The 23,748-nt window shown below is 42.9% G+C and overlaps 1 protein-coding gene across 1 annotated transcript in view; it reads right to left on the bottom strand.

The window, feature by feature from the left end:
• The window catches only part of WDFY3 (WD repeat and FYVE domain containing 3), a 94,383-nt gene extending 71,280 nt beyond the window's left edge, over positions 1-23,103 (bottom strand). The window contains exons 1-8 of the mRNA XM_009072312.1: positions 22,924-23,103; positions 18,230-18,353; positions 10,382-10,491; positions 9,310-9,471; positions 7,406-7,598; positions 4,419-4,605; positions 3,417-3,583; positions 1,386-1,853 (exon numbers count right to left, since the gene is read on the bottom strand). Coding sequence (XP_009070560.1) covers positions 1,386-1,853; positions 3,417-3,583; positions 4,419-4,605; positions 7,406-7,598; positions 9,310-9,471; positions 10,382-10,491; positions 18,230-18,353; positions 22,924-23,103 — 1,591 coding nt within the window. The remainder of the gene's footprint in view (positions 1-1,385; positions 1,854-3,416; positions 3,584-4,418; positions 4,606-7,405; positions 7,599-9,309; positions 9,472-10,381; positions 10,492-18,229; positions 18,354-22,923) is intronic.
• Between the last annotated feature and the right edge of the window lie 645 nt (positions 23,104-23,748).

Raw genomic sequence — 23,748 nt, 5'->3', positions numbered from 1 at the left:
CTCTTTCCTAAGATACTTCTTGAGATTTTTCCACCAGCACTTCTATTTTCTCTGCTTCCCCAGAGAGCATGAAGCCTAACCATTTTCCAAAGCAAATTAAGATTTAGCCTACACATGCATTCCTGGGAAAGTTTAGCTATGAATCATTTGAAAAGTTAACCTATAAAGACAAGAATTTAAACAGAAGCTGTTGAGCACTGTGAGCTCAGCAGTGGCTGACGCTGCAGTTATGTGCTTAGTTTCACATCCACAACTATTGTTTGTTGAAGCCACAAACCCATACCATAGCTGAAGACCTGGCAGGATCTGTTCTTGCTCAGTATTCAATACTTGAAAAGAGAAATTCCACACAAAACTACACTCACATCATTACAGCAAATGTGCTGATGACTCAACAGGTCTAACAGTGACCAACACTGCAAGTGGCATCTTAAACACAGAGGAAAACTCCAGGAGTTAATAGTGGGTTGATCTTTTTAACTACTCTAATTAAAGCTACTACATAAAGGCATGTGCACCCAGGTAGTATCCTAAGCATGACAGCTTCATCCACGTCTTTGCAGGAACATGAGGACTGATGTGTTTTTCAGTAGTTGCTGGCAATGAAGCTTTCAAACTCTAATCTACAGGTACCACTCACTAATGAAGCTTCACACAATGACCCAGGTGAAACACCCAACAGTTATGGTTCAATATAACTGTCACTGATGCACACTAAGTTGATTGCAGTTTGAATAAAGAATGAAAGATAAAATGTTCTCTGTGTGTGCACGGATCCTCCTATGGCACGTGGGAGTGCTGCTTTGCAGGCCCAGCAGGTATGTAGCTTATCTCAGAGATGTTCAGTTCTGGAGACAAGACAACTAATTTTAAGGTGGTTTTTTTATTTTTAAATGCTTATAAAAATGTAGACCCAACTTCCAGAAAAGGCTGCAGGCTTGAACAGATACTGTTATTATACTTATATACTCATATGAATACATTCTTCTCTTAAGAGCTCAGATATGTGCTCTGTAGTATTTTTTCAAACACTATGAAACCCCCAAGTACCTTTAGTTAGGAAGAATATAGACCATTTGCATTGCTCTTTTAGTTTTTCCATGTTAAGTAACAAATATTAAACCAACATATCAAAAAACATTTAAAAAGGAACATGTTATCTCCTACTATTTTGCACTCAAGAGCATCTTTCATTAACGTTTGCCTCGAGCTTCTCTCAGGACATTAAGAGGGAAGCGGTTCCAATGAGCTTTTAAGATGGCACAGCAGCCCACAGGACATTCAGCCCTCGAGGGACATGTTCAGACTCTCCCATTCCTCCTCTGAAGTGCTAGACTGTTCCCTGCCACAAAAAGACATTAGAAAAGAGGAAGAGGACACACTACCTTGGTCGTTCAGTGCCTGAGTGGGATCTTTCAAAAGAGCTGCATATTTATGAAGAAGATTTACCATCACCTCCAGAAGTCCCACTTCCCTGAAGACATCCTTAAAGATGTAGTCGTGACGAGTGAACTTCAGGAGTGTCTTCATGGCGATGATGCTACACTGGAAAGAAGTGCTGGATTTTAAGAGGATGCTCACACTGATCAGTTCTTTACAGGGGATGTAGTTCAGGCTGAAGACAACAAATTCCAGCATCTCAAAGTATTTGGTCTGCACTTCTGGACGTTTGGGAATTTTCTCTGCAAACTGGGACAACGTGTGCTGCGACTCCAAAATGAAGTAGTTGGCGTTGTCAGCCATGTAGATATTGGTGATGGCATCCAGGATGATTTGGCCTAGGTAGTTGGTTTTTGCTCTCAAAAATGCATTCTGGAGGACAGAAAACGCTTGAATGTTCCTCACACTGTGACCTAGATCAGGAAACAAAGTGGGATAGGAGGGGAAAAAAGGAAAGAGAAAGTTCTTAATCATCATAAACAATGAGTGCAGTTATTAATCCTGATTTATGCATTTTAGAAGTGGGAATAAAACAACGATATAGGTCACAGAAAAGAATTACTAAAAGTGACTTCAAAAAAGCCTCTGCACAAGCACTTACACTGCAAATCCTACAGTCTACTGTTGATTAGGATGGAACCTTCATCTTTGGAAGTGTTTACACAAGCAGCTAAATCAAAGATCAGTCCTTTAAAATAGGTTCAGCAACATGGAGCCACTTCACATACTGGAAGAGTATCAGTTATAAGTCACACTCAGTTGTTTCTAAAAGGGCTTTTGTGTATGCTTTTGTTACTACAAAAACTGTCCAAAAAGGGGATTTAGAGCTTATTCAATGTGACAGGATCATAGGCAGTGTCAGATACAACTACTTAGAGCCTAATTCAGTATCAACAGTTGTTCCAGGCAATCAATACGATGACTAAATTATCTTTGATTATTATGAGGATCCTTGAAAACACTAAATTTTGACCAGCCCTTCAGAGCTCAAAACTAGAAGTACTTAGATAGAAGCAATTAAAAGGACCTGAGAGATGTTGTGACAACCACCACTAAATCAGATAACTCTTTTGCACGTGGCAACAGGCCAAGGTTGTCTCATAAGAAAAGCTGATTAGTCTAAACAAAAACTAGTTATCACCAAAACATGGAGAAATGAAGCTCTGAGTGTATCACCTTCTCTCTCTATGTAGTGTAAAAGAAAAACAATTGCTATGAACAATGAACTCTCTCAACAGCAGAGAAAGGAAGTCACTGACCAAGGAACCTAGACATGCAAGAGAAACAGTAAAAATAAATCTATTAGCCTATAAATCTAACTTTTCCTTGTCTATGTGGTATCACTAAATGTCATAAAAACTTCAAGTAACAAACCAGCTCCACAGCCACTATGAAATTCCAGACTCCTTAGTTACACACAAGACTCCTCTGAATTTTAAGTTCATGCACAGGATGTGAAACCTAAGTTAATTTCTATAAAACTCTTTGTCCCTTTAGACTTTCTCAGCCTTATCTCCAGATCATAATTGACTGTGGTTGCAAGCACACCACAGATTTTATCACTCTATGAGAGCTGGTGATGAAACCACAGATTTCATCTCAAAAGTTGCATCTGCCTAAGCTGACATATGCTGACAGAAAGCAAATTGGGGCAGGGGGAGGATCAAGCCAGCACATCAGCCTTTCCCATCGGCTTAGTAAGAGCAGATTAAACACCATAAATCAAATCAGTGCATCTCTCCATTGTGCTAATCTCTTACAACAGCCATGTGGAAACTGTCAGCTTTGCAGTGAGAGAAGCTGGACTTGGCTTGAGTCCTCAAACCCCAAAACACAATCTCTGGACCAACACAGACATGCAACCTCAGTAAAAGAACCTAGACTCAGTTGCAAAGGGTTTGGGTACTATGAAGCTCCTCTTTCTTTTGTGGTTTAAATTTAGAACACCAAAAAGCAGCCAGAGAAAGCAGACTCACCTTTGCCTGCAGGTTGTGGGACTGCAAACCCAGGGAGTAGGAAAGGTACTCCAGTGGTAACTCCAGCTGGCTTTAATTCAGTGACACCGTATGTTGTTAAGGAAGTTATCAAATTAACTAAGTCCTTCAAAGCATCCTTAGATTCAGCCTCTTTTGCCTGTTCTAATCTGAAGAAAAGACAATAGATCCAGTTAGCAGCACAAGTTTATTTCAACTCAAATCACTTCAATGAGATTTCACTCCTCCAATTTAGAGACCACAGTTTTACTGCTCTGTTCCTGCAGTGTGTTCTCTGTTCATGTCATATCATCAAGTCAGTCAAACACTGGACATACAACAGCATATATGGGGTTTCCTGCCACAGAAATTCACCTCATAAACCTTCCCCTGAACTTAGCAGTCTGCTAAAAAGCAGCACAGACATGAAAATTACTTTCAAACTCCTCTCACAGACATGAAGCAATCGGATAGGAAGATACATAGATAGTCTGTAATTAAATAAATCCATAATTAACTCACTAGATTACATCTGCCACTTCGAGAGTTAACATTTTATGCTAATGAAATGGTATTTTGGTAGAAGTCTAACACTTAGGAGCACTGGATGGAGCATCTTCATTAGAATCATAGAATTTAGGGGTTGGAATGGACATTACAGATCATCTAGACTAGATGATCTGTAAGGTCCATTCCAAGGTCCATCTAGACTAGATCACCTAGAACTAGGCACTTACCTGTGAACACAAGAGAATGGAAGTGCTGACATGTCATTCCAACCAATGCTTCCTGCCAGCAACACACTATCAGACCAAACCCTAAAAACTGACTCTGAGTCCTAGAACTATCCTCATTTTCCTTCTACTGCACCAAAAATTAAACCACTGTTAATATTTACTAACTCTACAGATCTCAGGAATAAGCTGGAGACCACAATCTCCTGATCACTCATGCAATGCAATCAGCTAATGATCTGTCTGCATTTCTTCAAGCACCTTGGCATACCTGAGGAGGAGGTCACAGAGGAAGTTGTATCCTTGCCATATCCTAAAATCATCCAGCAATGTTTGGGATACATCACTGGAGTCTTTGAGAAAACAAGAAAGTCCAGCAAACATCTCAACTATTTCTAGGGGAGAAAGGTCATCAGACTGCTGCATGTTCTGAACACACGTGGACAAACATTCCTTTTCTGAAAAGGAATCAAGAAATTTAGGGGTTTACTGACATTAACCACGACAAAAAACATAACTAGTACAAGAAAGACAGCAATAAGGTCACTTATTCAAGTATCTCATATCACATACCATTTAATATCACAGAGGACTAGAAGATGACAATTCTCAAGTGTCTTTGGATCTGAACTCTAACCTCTTTTGCCAACCCCTTTTATAATCTTTACTGAGGAGGAAACTGTAGATAAATACTGGGTTTTACCCAAAAAATCTGACCATATAAACTCAAGAGAATAAAAAGACAAATATGACAACTGTAAATCATTCTGAAACATATTTTTTCCTTTTAAAACAAGAAGTTATACAAAACACTGACTGACATTAGCCTTTGCACCATGTGTTACTGCTGCTCTGGTTAGCATCTCTGGCTGGCATCAGAGAGAGAAGCTTGTCTTGTTCTGCAGAATTCTCACACTCCATTGGTTTGTTGGTCAGAAGCAAAACGTATTCCCAAACCTACACAGAGATTTTAGATGCACTATGTTTTAAAGCTGCTCCCTTCAATTATTTCCCATTTTAACTTCACAGCCTGTGCAACACAAGTGCAAATCTTCCTAGCTAGGCTGGTAACAAAATTCCCAGAGTTCAAATCAAAGCAGGAGACAGGGAAAAGATGATCCTTTGCATCTTAACTTTTGCCTCAATATGAGATGAGCCTCTTGACAGATATTGCTATCTGTTCAGTCAGGTTCATTTTTTTAATCAACAAGCAAGAGGGAATGGCAACTAGTTTTCTTTTTGAGGTGCTATTGCACTTTTTAAGGCACCTAGAACATCCTTTGATATGACAGCTTCACTCCTCTGTGGACCAAGCCCATAGAGAAGAGATAGTGGTAGTAGCTGTAATATGTCAACTGACACAGTCAAAACTCTACTTATTTTCTTCGTTGCACTTCTAACACTTTCACATATACCCACACACCTACACTCATCAGAAACCCACCAGAAGGCTGTTGTGGACGCAGGCAGAAATCCTACCACCTTTTACGTCCCATCTGAAAATACTTAACTGATGACTATGCTGTGCTTTCAAGTGGATACTGTACATTCACATCTTTCTGACTGGAACTGGAAACACTCTGCTAGCACAAGAAAAAGCACAGGCTGAGATTTTCTGTGAAGGATGTGAGAGCAGGGTGATGTATTTAAGAAACTGCAAAAACGGTTCTGTGGAGCCTTGTAACTATTGCTTTCCTGGATGTGAGCAAATTGTGGGTTTCTTTCTTTGCCAGAAGAAAAAGTTCACTTTAGAAACAGTCCCTTTAGTTCACTTTAACAGCCATTCCAATTTAAAAACTACAAACACTTCTATGTGCTCCTACAGCCTTAAATGTAAAATTGGAAACATATTTTACCAAATTTCCTACCTCAAGTCCTACATACCTAAACACCCATAGAATTTTCAGTCAATGCAACATGAGTATTTTGCATGCAGAGCTGCTCCCAGGCAGCTAACACCCTCTCCAACAGTGGTTTTCATCTCACTTTGCTCTTCCAAGTTCTTTGTCATGAACCAGCTTGGCAGCTGCCCCTTTATCAGTCCCTTGTAAAGATACATGATGAGTGAACTACTCCTTTTATTAGCCACCAAAATCTGTAACCAGCTACAGACATGCCCCTGCATGCTACAGTTTCCATGACTGCAACAGTCAGGATGTTATTGGTCTCCAAAAAGGACAGGAGAAAAATGGAATGATTCTGGAGGCTCCATTCATTTGGTGGCTTGCAGAAAGGATTAAGCCCATGAGATATTTTTTATTTGGCTACTTGGAAGCTTCCTAGGAGCACTGGTACTGAGACTGCCTCGTTCAGGCACAGCTGTGGTTCTCAGCCAAGCCAAGAAGAGCCTCCCCGGGCCAGGCCCTAGGGACATGGTTGGGTTGGGGAAGCTTGGCTGGCCCACAGTGCAGGAAGAAAACTGGCTGCTCCATCCACCAGCACTTGGAGGTTCACAGCCAAGTGTTTCTGTGCCCATACACCATGCTCCCTCGGGCACTGCCCAGTGCCACAGGTCTGGATGTTCTCAGGGTGTGCAACTCCTGATGTTCTGGAGAATAGAGAGCACACTGCAAATCAGGGGTGGTTCTAACAGCCTCACCCAACCTTTTCCTGCAAAATCAAGGTGTCTCAGAGAAAGGATCTTCTCCCAGCACACCCAAGTTAGCTCTCCCTGGTTTGCATAATGCACCAGTACTTATTACAGGGCAGCAGCTTTCATGGCCTTCTAGTAGCTCCAACTGCATCAGCAGAACACATGGAGCTGGTTCCTCTTCCTGCAGCTTCCTCAGATGGCTCTGCACTTTTATTGCTAGCTAGAGTGGTACCCAGACATGCAGCTGTAAACAGGGCACTGCTAGCTTGCCTCATGTCTCTGCAAGGAGCACCAAAACCAACTAATTCCTGTTAGGAATTAATGCTCACAGCAAAAATGACAAGTTTATGCATCTTCACAGTGCATATTTTTCAATACAGGTAGTTCCTGGAAGCCTCTCCTTTTGCTCACCATAAGCTCTACACCAAAACACAAGGAGAAACTCTAGCCTCCAGTGTTCAACTGAAAGATGAATGGGACAGACTCACCTCTCACTACACAAGGGCTTGGAAATTTTACCTGTATGTAAATACTTACATGTCCAAACCAAAAGCCTGGAAGCTTTCCTTGAGCTATTATTTCCATGCTTAGTTCCTAACTGAGAAAACCATGAAAGAAGAAAAAAACCAACAAAACAATAAATAATCTTGAAGAAAGACACATACCATGGATGTACTTCACTACATTGACACTAAGGCCGTGACGGGATATGGTCATCAGTACTTCTCCTGCACTTTTCCTCCAAGGCAGATTATAGGGAGGGCACCATGAGGTTATTGCACTGAATAGAAGCTGGAGATCATCCTTTTGAGCCAGTTCTTCTGCCGGGGACACAAAACTGCACAACTTGACTAGGATCTGGAATAATAAATTGTTAAACAATCAGCATGAACACTCTGACCACTGCTGGGTTTGTCTAGACTTTGTAAAAAGCACTGTGCCATTTAGCATAACACACAAAAAGGCAATGTGCTGTTTTCCCTCTGTGTGTTTCTGTACTTTGAATTGAAGACAAGGTTATCCAGCATGTGGCTGTTTCAATTCCCAGTTCAGTTTAAAAATGACTACCAAAAGACTAGCAGCAGAGCTCAAATCTCTTAGGCAAACACAGCATATTTGTAGGAATACCAGGTTATTCCACTCTTGGAGAATCTGCCAGTTGCCTGATTTACAGGTCTAAATGCTGCAGTGGGGCAGAGGCTCTGAGGCAAACTGCTGTATCCCTTCCTCATGCAGGAAGAAGGCTATTGATGGGTTGTTGGCAGAGCAGCATGCACAACATCTTGGTCAAATGAAAACAGCCAGAACAGTGAGTCAGGAAAGGCTACAGCAACACTGCAGACCTACCTCAACAACTGGCACCTGGGCTTTAACTGCCAAGTTACCATAAACAAGACAAAATTCAGCCACACAACTGAAACTACTACACTGCACTCCCTTTTCTGCATGTTTTGAGGACATCCGAGCTCCATGTTGTGTCTCGTGCAGGAAAAGTGGAGGTTCCCTCTCAGAAAAGTGGAGGAAGATTTTGAAAGGCTGTCTGCATCTGGAGGGGGAAGTTTGGAAGCTCTCTGAACCCTCACCCATTCCAGCCAGCTCGTTTGAGAGCATCACTTTACATCCCTGGAAGAGGGATAGGGAAGAGCTGAGCAGAAGCATATTCTGGACAACCCTGTGTGGTAACACTGGTCATTAACTCTGCTGACAGAAACAACAGAACAACGCTGAAAGAGCTCACAGCACATTGTGATTTCTGCTTTGGAAGACAGCCTGCAGTACTGAGACAAAAAAAGAGGCAAATGGTATGTTCTCATACAGTGCCTGTTACTGGGCAGACACTGTGACTGGAAACTGTGGGAATGAGGCTCGTTTTTATTTCTGGAATGCCTGTCAGATGTTACACTTACAAATCCTGGCACTGCCTTCAAATCTCTGTAGGATACAAGTAGAGATACACCTCTGTGGTTTTGCATACATGGCTACAACCCTGCACGGAGTTGTACCCAATTTGCACATGGAAACTGGTAGTGTGACCACTGACCCTTTTCTAACAGGAACTATCAGCTCCTTCTAAAAGTTTCATCAGGAGAACACACAGCCATATCTCTGCAGGACCTCCAACTGAAACTTCAGAAAGGAACAAGTCAGAAGTCCCTGGTCTCCCCGGGAAATGTGAGGGAGAATTCTAACACTAGCTACAAGCTCAGATCGTTCCCATATTTAAGTTCTTTGCTCCCATATTAATGGAGTTTTTTCCATAATTAAAGGGAAAATAGCCTATATTAAATTAATAGATTATTATCAATACTAATGTATATACTATGTCTATTTCAATCAGTAACAGCCAAAAGATACCAAAGACTAGGACCAGGTAGATGAAGACAGACTAATAACAGCAGAAATTTCACCTCAACTGTTCTCGCAGGAAAATGCACATTTTTCTGAGCCATCAGTTTGTGAAGAATCGAGGAAGAGTAAAACCTTGTTCCAGTAAAAGGTTTCTGGACTTTTCTCACGTAAAGCATTCCCATTCCTCTTGCAAATTCCACGACCTATTTCCCTTTCTTACCTGTACAAAGACTTTCTGTAGCAGCGCTCGGCGCTCGGCGAGAGGTAGTTCATTCTGTGCTCCTCCGACTACCTCAGGCACATGTGGAAGGTCAAAAAACAGATATAGACATTTAACAAGTGTGGAAGGCACTGACATTGTCGTCATGCAGTCCACAGTTTTCTGAGGAAGAAGAAAACAGGGGGAAAAAAATCAGTTCAGCATATTGCGACATTAGAAAAGCCACACTCCTGTGACAGCAGCACCTAACAGCCACAGTTTGGAGCAGTCACTGCATAGGACAGAAACAAACCCTGCCAGTGTCTGCCAAGAGAAGCTTACCAGTTAATTACAAGACTTTCAGCCAAGCCCTCATCAGCTATCTATTCTTTGTAGCAGTAGAAAGGGGAGTGGGAGGAGGACTATTCAATTTAGACTCTCACTTGGCAAGAAGGGATAAGGAGACATAAGGAGCAAGGTAGTCAAAAACATGAAAGCATCAGGGGAAGAAAAGACAAATTGGAGTGGAGGCTGGTGACATACTGAAACACAGATAAGATGATGTGCTGAATTATAGAATCAGAGAACCATAGGATTTTAGGGGTTGGAATGGACCTTAGAGATCCTCCAGCCCCAACCCCTGCCCTGGGCAGGGACACCTCCCACCAGAGTAGGTTGCTTAAGGCTCATCCAACCTGGCTGTGAACACTGCCAGGGTTGGGGCAGCCACAGCCTCCCTGGGCAACCCCTGCCCAGAGTGCAAATCCTGAACTCTAGGTACAGTACTTGACATGCATCTCCTGGGGCACCAAGGAGCAGCATGCAAGAGAAGCCTTTGGGAAGCAATAAAAGTTGCATGCATTATTCAAAAGAACATCACAAATGAGGGTTCCAAAACCATCATTTATTTTTAGGCAACAAACCACAAGGAGCTAAAGCAGAAGTTCTCTGGCAGTGTAAGAGAAAAAGGATCTTAACATGGAAAGCAGAATATAGTCACATCTTTTTGTGAGGGTTCATGCAGTTCATTACATTATTGCTTTTGTCTCTCCCACCCCACAACTTATTTTTAGCTTTGCTGTTTAAGACTAACCTGTCCTGATGAAGCTAGTAAATTGATTGTGGTGAGCAGCATCCAACCTCTACTTGCTTCTTCACTTTGATTGACCTCCAGAAACTGGACTATGGCACGACTTGCAGCCTCTGTAAGGGGCAGTTAAAGAAAAAAAACAGTAAGAATTCAGTCTGACAGTCTGCAGAAGGGAACACATCCTCTCAGCATCCCCAGCACTGCTCCAGCACTGCTTGAAAAAAGGACTAGGCTTAGCTCTACACTTTCCAGACACACATTCCAGTGTTCCACTCACACTTGGCTTTGACACTTAGCAAGGCTGCAAAGAGTACATTCTTAGGTCAGGCATCACCCTTTAACCAGCAGGCAGATTTCTGTAACATGCAGAAACTTTGGTGTGATTTGGTTTTATCAGATACAACAGAGTCTTTTCCAAAGACAAGAAGTCACCACCAGTTAGTGTCTCAGTAGGAAAAGCTGATACCCAATTTGTGAGATAAAGCACTTGCACTCAAACAACAGTTTGGGGGAGAATGAGAAAAGACTGGAAGGAAGGAGAGGTGCAGCAAGACAAAATTAAGAAAAACCAGGAAAAAGAGGAAAAATAAGACTAAGATCAGGAATTACCACAGTCCACATTGGAAAAGGAAAACACTAACAACTTATGGCTAATTTTTATGATCCAGGGAACACTTCTGGAACTCAGAGCCAAAGACAAATATTCAGCCTAGTAAACAAGTTATCAGACTCTATAAATAAATCAACAGAAAATGCAATCCCATTTCACTGCTGCCTAAGCACACAATGATGCTGAGAAGTCTGGAATGCCAGTTGTGATGACTGCCCATTGCCTGTAAGGGAAATCTAAACCCATTTATCATTAGTAACTGTGCATCAAACATCTTTGGTGCTTTTAGTGTCAACTAGGACAGAAAAGGAAGGTGTATATCACTTTGAAAGGAAATTACAAAGGAATTATCAATGGAGAATAAATAGTCAACTGAAGAGAAATCCAATTTTAATATTGGTTTCTTTGCTTCATCTGCTGTCAAGATTCCCCAGCACATACCTGGGAAGGAGTTTGTTTGAAAGCAAAGATCTTTCATATGGCAAAGTACTTATCAAACTTCCATCATCAGCTACATTGAGAAGTTAACTTTCTGAAGCACCAGACTGTAAACTGAGCTGGACTAGCCAACCTATGAAGCAGGTGATCCTAGAAGATGTCAACAGTTGTTTGCTTTACATTCTTAACATGAACATTTCACAACAGAGACCACCACCACACAGAGCCATCACCACGGGTGAATCAGCACAACAGGACCCAAGGTGCAAAGAAAGCCTTCTATCAACAGGAAGACAGAGGAAGTGAGCAAATCCCTCTCCACAGTGGTCATCAGATCACACAGGGAATGCTGCATCCAGTTTTGGTTCCAACGCAAGACATGGAAGACAATAATCAACAGGAGTGCAGCTGAGGGCCACTGAGATATTTGGGGGCTGGAGCAACCACCCTGTGAGGAGAGGCTGAGGAACCAGGGCTGGCTCAGGTGGGAAAGGAGACAACCTCAGGGGAACCAAACAGCAGCTGGCGCTGAAATAAGGAGAGGTCCTTACCACTGCCCTGCATGAGACTAACTGAGCTAAAACAAAGCTTGAAATACCAAGGTACAGATGTGGATAAGCAGCAATTTCCCAGCATGCTGACCTAAAGTTCCTGGTGGGCACTTTGTTTTCCAAAACTATAAGTGCAAAACATTGACCAGTGGTTGGGTGTATGAGCAGACCAACTTAGAGATGCCACCATTGCATTTCCCACACTAAAGGCATAGGTCAAATACCAGAATTCCTGACAAAAGCCACTTTCCCTAAATTCTGATAGTCAAGAGTGTCTAAGGCATGCACTGCTTCTACAGTGACAGTGCCCAAAAAGCCACTCCAAAGAAGCTCCAAAAGTCACCTGAGGAACAGGGGCTCGTTCAGTCACTGAAAGTGAGACTCAGGGGTTAAGCACATGCTTGTGAAAGAGTTGTCATGCTGTTGGCATCCTAGATGGCAAAGCAGTACAATGCCATAAATAGCAGTTTCAAAACTGTCAGTCTTAATTAAGCACTACCTAAACCCACAGCATTTTAAGTGCTGGAAGAAGTTCTCTTGTCATCTGCTCTGAGCAAATTTGATAGCACTATCATTTAAGATTAATTTCCATCATCAGCACTAGTCTTAGTTCATTTCTTGTACCTCTTCCCTGGTTTTGAAGTGCTCAAGTCACCTTTTAATATAACATTCTCTACGTGCCCCACTCAGATGTCTTTAGCCCTTCAACTTCTGCTGCAGAACAAACCAACCTAGGACTGGGACATGTTAGACAGTAAAAACAGGAAAAAAGCCAGGAGAAAAACCTATAAAGTAATATGTAAACACATATATTGTGACAACTGTGCAAGCATGACCATAATGATATGGTTACATGGGTAAGGCACAGGAGTCAGATTTTCCTGCATGGATGCAGGAGCTTTGTGATAGAGACTTGGTAAAATAAACCACCAGAATCTGTTTCCTATGTAAGAGATGACACAGATGCTTTGCATCCTGGACTTCAGAAAACCAGCAGGTAGAAAGCAATGGGCTTAGACCCACACTCAGACTGCTAGGAAAAGTCAGTGCTGCACTACAGGCAATGTTATTGCCTCTGGCAACTGCACTAAGGACAAATTTGGTCCATGCAGCTTTTAGTTAGTTGTTCTAGTACTATAAACAGCATATAATAGTGTCATCAGACTTTTGTGCAGCTCAGTCTTATTCTAGAGTGGAGTGTTAGTGAAAAAAATACCTGTGCATATCCCAGGAGGGAGAAGGAGGTGGAGTGGGAGGTGTGAGTGGGTCTGTTGGGGGTGGTGAAGCTCAAGTCAAGGATCCCTTATCTAACTGTGCTTTCAAGAAGTCATAGAATCAACAGGGTTGGAAAATACCTCCAAGACCACCAAGTCCAACCCTACTGTGGTTACTAGACCATGGCACTAAGTGCCACATCCAGTCTCAGCTTGAAAACCTCCAGGGATGGTCTCTACTACTCTGGTGGGGAATGCCTGCAAACACAGTCAGATACCTAAAGAATACAAACCATTCCTCCTACCCAGGTAGCAAGAGATAAGTACCAACCCAAAGTCTGCCTTCCATCTCCAGGAACAGTGCAGGGCTGTCACCACCAGTGGCAGATATGAAGTGCCTGATGCCATTACAGTGTGCAGAAATGGAGAGCTGCTCATCCAGAGATAAACAGCTCACAACTCAACTCTGCCAGCATTTAGCCTCACTCAGATGATGAAAGAATGGGCTTTCTAGGATCTCTTGGAAGGGCTCTACATTGCACTACACCTGTTTTGCATAGGATCTGGTAGAAAGCACCAAAAGTAAATAAAGTTAACCACAAGTAGCAAGATACACCAGTCATTGATCAGCACTGACTCCTGAAGAATAATAGTTGATAGGACGCTTCTGCCCTTGCAAGAAATTCAAACCAGAACCACCTTTTAAAGCAAAGCCACCCACAGGGCAGGAAAACATACATATGTAATGAAAAAAACAAGCCACGTGCAGTCACAGCATGTGAGATCCTTCCCACAATAGTCCCTTCTCAACAGAAGAAAGGTTAGCATACCAAAGAGTCTGGAAGCAGCCCCTAAGCCCACTTATCTTATTGAGAAAGATCTCAACTCTTCAAAGAGCAGCAAACATTAAAAGTAACACTATCAGGAAACTTCAGGCTTCACCACGGGAGGAGCCCGAAAGGCTGTTTGTCAGTAGAAGATAGGAAGATTCCTTTAAGTATCATCTGTAACTCAAGAGGCACTTGAACAAATTACCTAACTTTTGCGGATTTAGGACAAAAATAAATTTAGCTCTGCTGATGTGATGAACTGCAATAAAAATGAGTAACATGAAGAGAGTTTGCACATCAATGGCATGATAAGAGGAAGAGAGGTGGGGATGGTCAGAGTCCAAACACCAGCCACTGATGTGGTTTTCTGCCATGGTTAAACATTATGATGATGAATGCTTATCAATTGGGTCTCTCAAAGTGGTTTGAAGATCAGATAATGAGAGTCTTTCAGCAGATCTTAGTGAAATGCTTAAAGACCTTAAAAGCATTTCCAGTGGTGAAACAGTTTGAGTCAACCCGTGAAATGAAGATTAAAAGAAAGAAAACGGGGGGGGGAAGAACCACAACAAACCCTAAAAAAACATCCAGACCACAACATTAAGAGGGTATAACCAGTAACTGAAAATGCTGTTTCTAGAGATAGGAAGGATTAGCTGAACAGTATAGAAGTATAGCAAAAATATAAAGAAATATTATAACAATTTAGCAGTAAATAGTAAATACTGAGGCAAATACACAGAGAAAATGTTGTCAATATGCAACGAAACATTGACTGAAATCAACGAAGTAAGACACAACTAAATTGAATTTAAAAGGTGCGTAAACCAGTGAGGTGCACAGGCTAACCAAACCTTTGGAACTGACCTTGAAAGGAGGCTAAGAAGTTCCAGGTCTGCCATGTGCCATTTTGCTTTGTCACTCCTCAATTTTCTACCCTTCTGCACAGTTTTCTGGCTTGTCCTCACAACCACTTCTTCATGTTCTGACTGGGCTATGACCTTCCAGGCTGCAGGAGTGCCCATCACTAAGGGAATCACCCTGAATTCTCTGGGATATATGTCAATGTGCTAAACACTGGGAGCTGACTGGGTGTTACTGGGTGTGCTTGAAATGCAGACAATGTAGGACTGAGTTAGAAACCAACTTCAGTAGACGTGGAATAACCACAAGGTACCAAATCACAGATTTGCAGTCTGTGCCAGTGCCTCACCACCCTTAGAACATAAAACTTCTTTCTAATATCTAACCTAAACTTTCCCTCCTTCAGTTTGAACCCATTACCCCTTGTCCTGTCACTGCAGTTCCTAACACAGAGCCCCTCTCCAGCTCCTTGTAGCCCCTTCAGATATGGAAAAGTTGCTCTGAGGTCTCCACACAACATTCTCTTCTCCAGCCTCAACAGCCCCAACTCCCTCAGCCTGTCCTCACAGGGGAGATGCTCCAGTGCTCCTAGCAACTTGGTGACCTCCTCTGGACTTGCTCCAACAGTTCCATGTCCTTCTCACATTGAGGACACCGGAACCATTTGCAGTATTCCAGGTGGGTCTCAGCAGAGCAGAGCAGAGGGGCAGAATCACCTCCCTTGCCCTGCTGCCCACACTCTGTGGATGCAGCCCAGGATTCCATTCTGGGCTGAGCTCACACTGCAGCTCATGCTGAGCTTCTCATCCACTGTCAATTTGTTGTTTACATAGTGCCACCACAACTTTTTGATCAATTCAGACCTAAAATTGGACTTATTTGTGGAAAATGTGGCAGCTAAAAATCTCAAGTAGATAAAGCTATCTCAACCATGACCCCACCATCTTCTAAAACAGACTAGACACCCAAGGGCAAGGGAAACCATTCACTAATCCTTATAGACACACTTATTGCTCTCCCCTGATAATTACTACTGTTGTACAGCAAAGACTCCAGTGTGCAAGATAATTTAACTCTGTTTTAACTGCTTACATCCACAGTAGAGCAATAACACAGTTGAAACTACAGTTGAAAACACAGCTAGGATGGCAAAGCTCAGACTACATAAGACACAGAGCTGGCACAGCTACTACTGAAGCACAAAACACTGTTCTGAGAAAACTACTCCAGTCTGCCAAGAATAACTGAGCTGTGCCTCCACGGTGGCTGGCATTACTCACATAGCTATTAGCATAAATATTCCAAGGCCTGATGAAAATAATTGCCCTATGTTCCATTATGAGATGGAGGGGAAAAAAAGGAAAAGAGAAGGAGAAAAATCCTGACCACAAGACACTGACAGGTAAGACTCAACCGTGCCACATTCACAGCTGTAAAATGCTGCCAACACATTCACAGAAATCAAATCCTTGTAAAATTTCTTCCCTTTCATTAACTACCTGAAGTTGATTTTTGATGATGTTTGTATGGCAACTTGTCTCTGAAACAAGCTTGGTGATTTTGTTGACTTAAACTTCACACCATCAGGAATCTGCACTGATAGATCACCAGAGACATTTCCTGCAGATAGTTGTTACTGAAGTTTTTGCACTTTTAAAAACATGCTTGGAGATATAATTACCTGTCAACACCTATTAGGATATGAGATATCTTTTTGTTTGGGACACAAAATGAATGGAAGTTAAAAAAACCCCGAACCAGTAATAATGCAAGAGCTTCACAATCCATAGACACAATATTATGTCTTTAACACAAAACATCTTCTAAAGAGCCAATAATCTCTAAGGTTTTTAATCAGTATCACAGGAAATGTGTAACTAGTGTTATTCTAATAGAAGTCTACAAACCATGAGTTTTAACAGCTTGTTATCTGGTTATTTCTGGAGAGCAAACTCCCAACTCCCTGGTCACACCAAGAGTCACAATTCAACTGCAGAATGTGGACTCATTAGGTGAGATCTAAAAGGAGTTTCCTGACCAGAGTAACAGCAATCCTGACAACAGAGGCAAAATGATTGATTTCTATTCCAACAGAAACACCGGCACTCATCACATTAAAGCTTAGAAGTGCACCAAATTGTCTTTCAAGTCATTGTGGCCAAATTTCCAAGTAGGGTAGAAAACAAGGAAAAAAAAACCCAACCAAAACCACCATCATCAACCAAAATCTACTGCTGAGTTGTGAGGATTCAAGGAGAACAACTGGATTATCTTGGAGTAACGAGCAGAGGTATGGCTGTAGTAAGAAACATACAGAAGTGGTTGTTCCTAGCAGAATCCAACTGAGTAGCAGGCAGAACAGATGTTCCCCAGGAAGAAAGGTCAAGAGAACACCACCACTGTGCCAGCACAGCAGTGGGACATTCACCTCCTCTAAACACCCAAAGAAAAGGCATTTTGTGCCTGTTTACCCATAGAGAACAGGTTTTGTCTATGATATCTGTTTAGCCATCTGGAATGTTTCCCTGTCAGTCACTCTACTTAAAATGGAAATATATTGTAATTGGCACAGTTTGTGACTCCTAACTTCCTGCATAATAATTCTCACAGTCTTTTCCAGTCCTTAATTTACCATCAAATCCAAACTGAGAACACAGCACAGATCTTCAAATTATCTAGTAGGCAAAGACTTGATACTTCTTGGAAGTGCTCCTCTTCCGAAGAGGAAGTCTAAGAGGAAAGCTAATGAAATGTGCCTTCTCAGAGCATTGTCCTCAGTTATACAACCCCCAGTCTGAGATCAGGGTCTGACACATCCAGGGTTCAACAGAGCCAAATCTCACCCTGATAATCAGAGCAAAAGAGGAATCCACTCAGAGTTTTCCAGGGCTGGCAGTATTGGTCCTAACGTTGGACTTGCTGTACTTTCACATCTTATGAGCTCCCAGGCCAGGAGCTCATTTAAAATGCAAGGGTTTGGAATGTTAACACATCCAAGGGACACAACACACCACCAACATGCACCTCAGGCAAGATACAGCAGCTGTCCATGTGCATGTTCTTGGCCTCCTTCTCCCAGTAGGTCATGCAACTGAGCTCACTCCTCTCTTTGATCTGTTTTCAGGTTTGTGGAACTCATCTTTCTCCATAACCCAGGGAGGAAACTTCTAACATACTCCTCCTCCTCTCTCTCTCAGCCCAAAGAAACAGAAAACAACACATTTTCCTGGAGAAGACTTCTGATACTGCACAGCTGCTGTGAATGGCAGCTCACAGTATTCCCACTGGTCTGAAAATGATGATGCACAGATGTGAAAAGCCCAAACGTGTGCCCCATGCAATACCTGTGGACTTATTTGATGCTCTCCGGCGAATTTCAGTCACCATCAATCGTGACACTTGAGTAGTAAACTGCAGGAGGTCAGAAAATTTCTCCGTCATTGTACTTGGAGGAGCATTTCCAAACACCTAAAACAAGAGAAAAAGGGATGCATTAAAAAGTCATCCATAGAATCACAGAATCACAGAAACAACCAGGTTGGAAAAGACCTCCAAGATCATCGAGTCCAACCCTACCGTGGGGACGAGACCATGGCACTAAGTGCCACATCCAGTCTCATCCTAAAAACCTCCAGGGATGGGGAATCCACCACCTCCCTGGGCAGCACATTCCAATGCCTGAGCACTCTCTCTGTAAAAAATCTCTTCCTAATCTCCAACCTAAACCTCCCATGGCCTTCTTGGCCCCCTGAGCACACTGCTGGCTCCTGTTCAGCTCCTTGTCTCTCTGTACTCCCAGTCCCTTTCTGCCTGGTGCTCTCCAGCCACTCTGTCCCAGCCTGGAGCTGGATGGGATTGCATGTATGGAAGGACATGTAAAATCCTTTCAAAGGGACCAGGAATTAAAACTGCCCCGGTAAGCCTTTCTTCATTAAGCTGACAGTAACAGGAGGCCTCCACCACATTGCTGACATGCCAAGGACTTACTCTCCCCTTTAGAGATCCTCCTGAACTTAACAGCAGGGTTTTTTCTTTTAAGTTGTCACTTAATTCTAGTAACTTATTCTTCGTGATGAAGCATTGATTTAGTCATTAAGTCATTTATTAAATCACATTTAACAGGGAGAAATGTGATAAACCTGTATGGAACAGGACATTATTACAGAATCATAGAATTTAAGGGTTGGAATGGGCCTTTAGATCATCCACCCACAACCCCCTGCGCCCTGGGCAGGGACACCTCCCAGGTTGCTCAAGGCTTCATCCACGTCCAGGGAGATCCATGATACTGCAGCCAGTGAGACAATTGCTGTGCCAACTTACCTTGGAACCCCTAAGTTCCTGAAGAAAATTTAGAAGGCAGAAGACAGAATAACCTTTGTCTAAGTTTGACTTCTTTTACCCTTTAGTATCAGTTGCTCTGTCTCATCACAAACCGGACAAAAATATTTTTCCTGCCTGCTTGCAGTGCAAAGTCATGATGAAATGGAGCCAGAAATACAACAATGAAATCCAGCACTCAGTTTCCTCAAAACAAAAATAGTTGTCACCAAAGGCATAAGTATTTCTCATACAGGAAATTTCAAGCACCATCATCAATACAGCAAGCAAATGGGAGCCCAGACATTACAGACTCTTTTCAGCAGACCAAGAAAAACATCCCTCACTTGGATTAGAGTATGCAACATTCCCAGTACAGACAATCCAGATTTCCCTAAATCCTTCACAGTCCTTTGGCAGCTGTCTGCATCAGCTCCCAGTTCATCCAAGAGCCTCTAACTTCCACGAGGCCATAAGAAGGGAACAGGGCTGGGGACTCATACAACATAACCAAGATTATGTAGCCCAGAATGCACTCTGACAAAGCATCTTGTCATCACTAACTGTGAAAGCTCTTCACTCAGACCAAGAGAAGAGGAACAACTACTAGCCCTGTTACCTGTTCTGAGCTGGCTCAGATTTGTCAGCAGATCCCAGGAAATGCTCAAAGTTACAGTAAAAGGTGAACTGAGGTCAGCTGGGTTTTAATTAGTTGCCACATAATTAAGTTTCCACTACATAGAATAAGTATCTGCACTGGGTATTTACGTACTCTGACTAAAGGTGGGAATAAAAACCAGGAACAGGATGTTCCATGTTTTACCAGCAAACCATCTTTTTAATAAGGAAAAGCAAGGTTCTTTTAAGGCAATGTAAACAATGTCCCACTGATTCAAACCCAGCATTCCAGCCACTGCTTTCAGTATTGCAAAAGCACTGCCACCACGTTGGGAGAGCAGTGCTTCTTACTGAACTCACTGAATCTGAAAGGAGCCTTTAGAGTCCCCTTCCACAGGGCCAATCTTTTGTTAATTATACACCAATTCAGCTTTTCATTACTATCTGATTCATCATTTCATAAGCCTCCCTGAACATTGAAGAAACAGAAATGGTCTGTAAACCCATTCATTCCCAGAACCAGCAAGATGGTTTAATCTACAGCATGTTTGAGACACAAAGCTGATGTTCAGAATCCTTTAGCTCCTTTGGATTTACTGATTAATAATCTTCAAAATATAACAAAGAAAGATAATGGAGGAGAGAAGGTTGTGTGGAGACCTCAGAGCACCTTCCAGGAGCTGAAGGGGCTCCAGGGAAGCTGCAGAGGGATCTGTGTTAGGAGCTGCAGGGACAGGACAAGGGGCAATGGGCACAAATTGAGGGAGCGAAATTTAGGCTAGATGTTAGGCAGAAGTTTTCCCTGTGAGGGTTGGTGAGACTTCTATAAACACAGAAAACTGTGATTTACGAGAAGAGAGTAGCTGAGATGTATTGGCACAGATAGAAATCACAGAACGATTCAAGAATCTAAATGGTATCCGAGACTACTTAGGCAAGAGCTGATTTTGACAAAGCAAGAAGAAAACATGGGGGTACTGGTTTGTTTTTCAGAATGCAACACATGAGCTGAATGAAGGATAGTGAGAGAAAACAAAGTGCAAAGACATGAGACAACTACAACTCAGCTTCAATAGAGTCCAGTGGAGGGACTGAGAAGGAGGACAAAGCCAGAAGCAGTGCAAAAGAGGGGAGAGAAAATGTAGTAAGGAAGAAAAGGGGAAAAGAGAAAGGCAGAAACAACAGAGAAATTAAAACTTAACTGTTCTTCTTCATCTCTGAAGTCTAATCAAAGCCCGCTGTACAGAAACAGGACATGTATTGATACACTAGTTTTTCTTGAACCCAGTTATATCATCAGCTGCAATTTCCAGAGATACAATGCCACTGCCAGGAGTTACCATAAAGCTACCAAACAAATTCTTCTCCACCAGCTGAAGCCGCTACAGTAGGGGTGTCCCCTTTCCAGAGCAGCAGCCACCTGTAACCACCAGAGGGAGATTTCCAAGCATTAACAGCATCAAAATAACCTTCACGGGCTCAAGGCAAGATTAAGATTCCCCTGTACTAATTTGTAAAAACAAATTAAGAAAGTCCATAACTAGAGGGCATACAATACAAGCAGATAAATTAAAGAGGGAGCAGATGAACTGAGCTTAGTTCTCCCAAACTCACACAACAGGTTACCAGCAGAAATAAGACCTAGGGCAACAGAATGACATTTAGGAGATCTATCCACTAAAACATGCTACTAGGAGACTGAAAATCCCAGTCATACTGTGTCTTGACTAGAATTAACTTTTCTACACAGCACGGTGGTAGTTTAACCTCAACTGGCAGCGAAGCACCAAAGTCACCTGCTCGGTTGTCTCAGGTGGAACAGGGGGAGAGAATCAGGAGAGTAAAGGCAGAAAACTGGTGGATTGAGACAAAAACAGTTTAACAGGAAAAGCAAAACCCACACACAGAGGTAAAACAAAACATGGAATTAATTCACTACTTCCCATGGGCAGGAGGCTCCTAGTAATTCCAGTGACAGTTGTCACAGTCCTCCCTCCAAACAAAACCTCAGTGCCTGAGCACACAGGAGCAGTGAAATATGAATGCCACTGTACAAGTGGTTGTTGTATCTTCCCTACAGATTGCTTGTTCAACATCTCCCTTGTGCAGGAAAGGGGATTCAGACTCAATGCATCAAGCTACAAGGGTGATGAGAATCATAGAATCATAGAATTTTAGGGGTTGGAATGGACCTTAGAGCCCATCCAGTCCCAACCCCTGCCTTGAGCAGGGACACCTCCCACCAGAGCAGATTGCTCAAGGCTCAGCCAACCTGGCTGTGAACACTGCCAGGCTTGGGGCAGCCACAGCCTCCCTGGGCAACCTGGGACAGTGTCTCGCCACCCTCACAGGGAAAACTACTGCCTGAGATCTAACCTAAATTTCCCTCCTTCAATTTGTGCCCATTGCCCCTTGTCCTGTCACTGCAGTTCCTAACACAGATCCCTCTGCAGCTTCCCTGGAGCCCCTTCAGCTCCTGGAAGGTGCTCTGAGGTCTCCACACAACCTTCTCTTCTCCAGGCTCAACAGCCCCAACTCCCTCAGCCTGTCCTCACAGGGGAGATGCTCCAGTGCACTTAGCAACTTGGTGACCTCCTCTGGACTTGCTCTAACAGTGTCCTGTCCTTCTCATGTTTAGGACACCAGAACTGTGTGCAGTATTCCATGTAGGGTCTCAACTCTCTCTATATTCTCCATATAGGGAATATATCAAATGAGGAGACAATAAATGCAAAGAACAGAGAAGAGTTATTTAGACTCAAGGACAGTGCTGTCACACACACACACACACACAAACGTGGGTCTAAACTTGCTGCCAAAGTTTAGGCTGGAAACCAGATGACTCTGTAATAAGTGAGCTCTGCAGCAAAGCTTTGTGACAGTCTACATGCATCTGTGGATTGTACTTCAGAAAAAGTGATAAAAGAAGGAAATCTCCAGAGGCAACTAATACAACACCATGTGAGGAGAAGGGGAAAACTGAAAGGATGCTGACAGAAGAAAACCTTCTGCTGTGCTAGAACAAAAAGGCCTTGGGAACACAAAGCAGGAGCAGTCAACTCTACTAAAGAAAACACCTCTTGGAGAGGGTCTGGCTTACCCTGTTGAACACTGGTAGCATCATGTAGAGTTTTTCCTCCTGCTCCTTCTGGGTCATGTGGCGCGGGGGGTGGCAGAGCTCGGTGAAGAGGCGCCGCAGGTGCATCAGCCCCAGCGCGTTGTCCTGGGGGCTGCACTCCTCCTGCCGCGGCCGGCCCATGATCCTCTTCACCATGTTCATCTTGGCTGGCTGCTGCAAGCTCCTCTGGATCCTGGCAGGGAGGGAAAGCAACGTACTGAGCGCAGGACACCGAGGCATCCTCCCATCACAGCCTTGAAACACCCAACACCCTCTCATACAGCCAGTCCCACACTGCAGCTAAGAGCATTAGCTAATTTTATATGCTAGGCATTGATTAGTATGTGCCTGGAGGATTTAAAGCCAACGACTTGAAACAGGAAAACATCCGATATTCTTCAGCACAAAGCACGTCTGGGCAGGCTTTGAACACTGTAAAATGCTTTGGTGCTTTTTATTAGACGATTTTTACGATACTTTTGTGCATATTCCACAGCATTTACAGCACTATTATCTCCATACTGCAAAGTAGTCTCTCATTAATTCTAGAGTAAAAGCAGTACCAGTTATGTACTTTAAAAATCTAATCACACAAGACCTTCACACTCTCAGACATTGGCCTTAGCATACAGAGGCATGCTGAAATCTGTCCCTGACTTTGCTATGGCAAACAGACAAAGACATTCAATGGAGCTACTGTTCGTCTCACACCTCAGCTATTGGCTCTGCAGAATAAGACCTCAGTCTTTGTCCTCCTGAAGCACAGGACACTTGTTTTAGAACTAGACCATGGCACTAAGTGCCACA

The sequence above is a fragment of the Acanthisitta chloris genome, unplaced genomic scaffold, assembly GCF_000695815.1.
Source record: "Acanthisitta chloris isolate BGI_N310 unplaced genomic scaffold, ASM69581v1 scaffold13133, whole genome shotgun sequence".
Taxonomy (NCBI): Eukaryota; Metazoa; Chordata; class Aves; order Passeriformes; family Acanthisittidae; genus Acanthisitta; species Acanthisitta chloris.
Note: the sequence above shows the minus strand (reverse complement) of the source record. Positions and strands in the feature narration are given on the sequence as shown.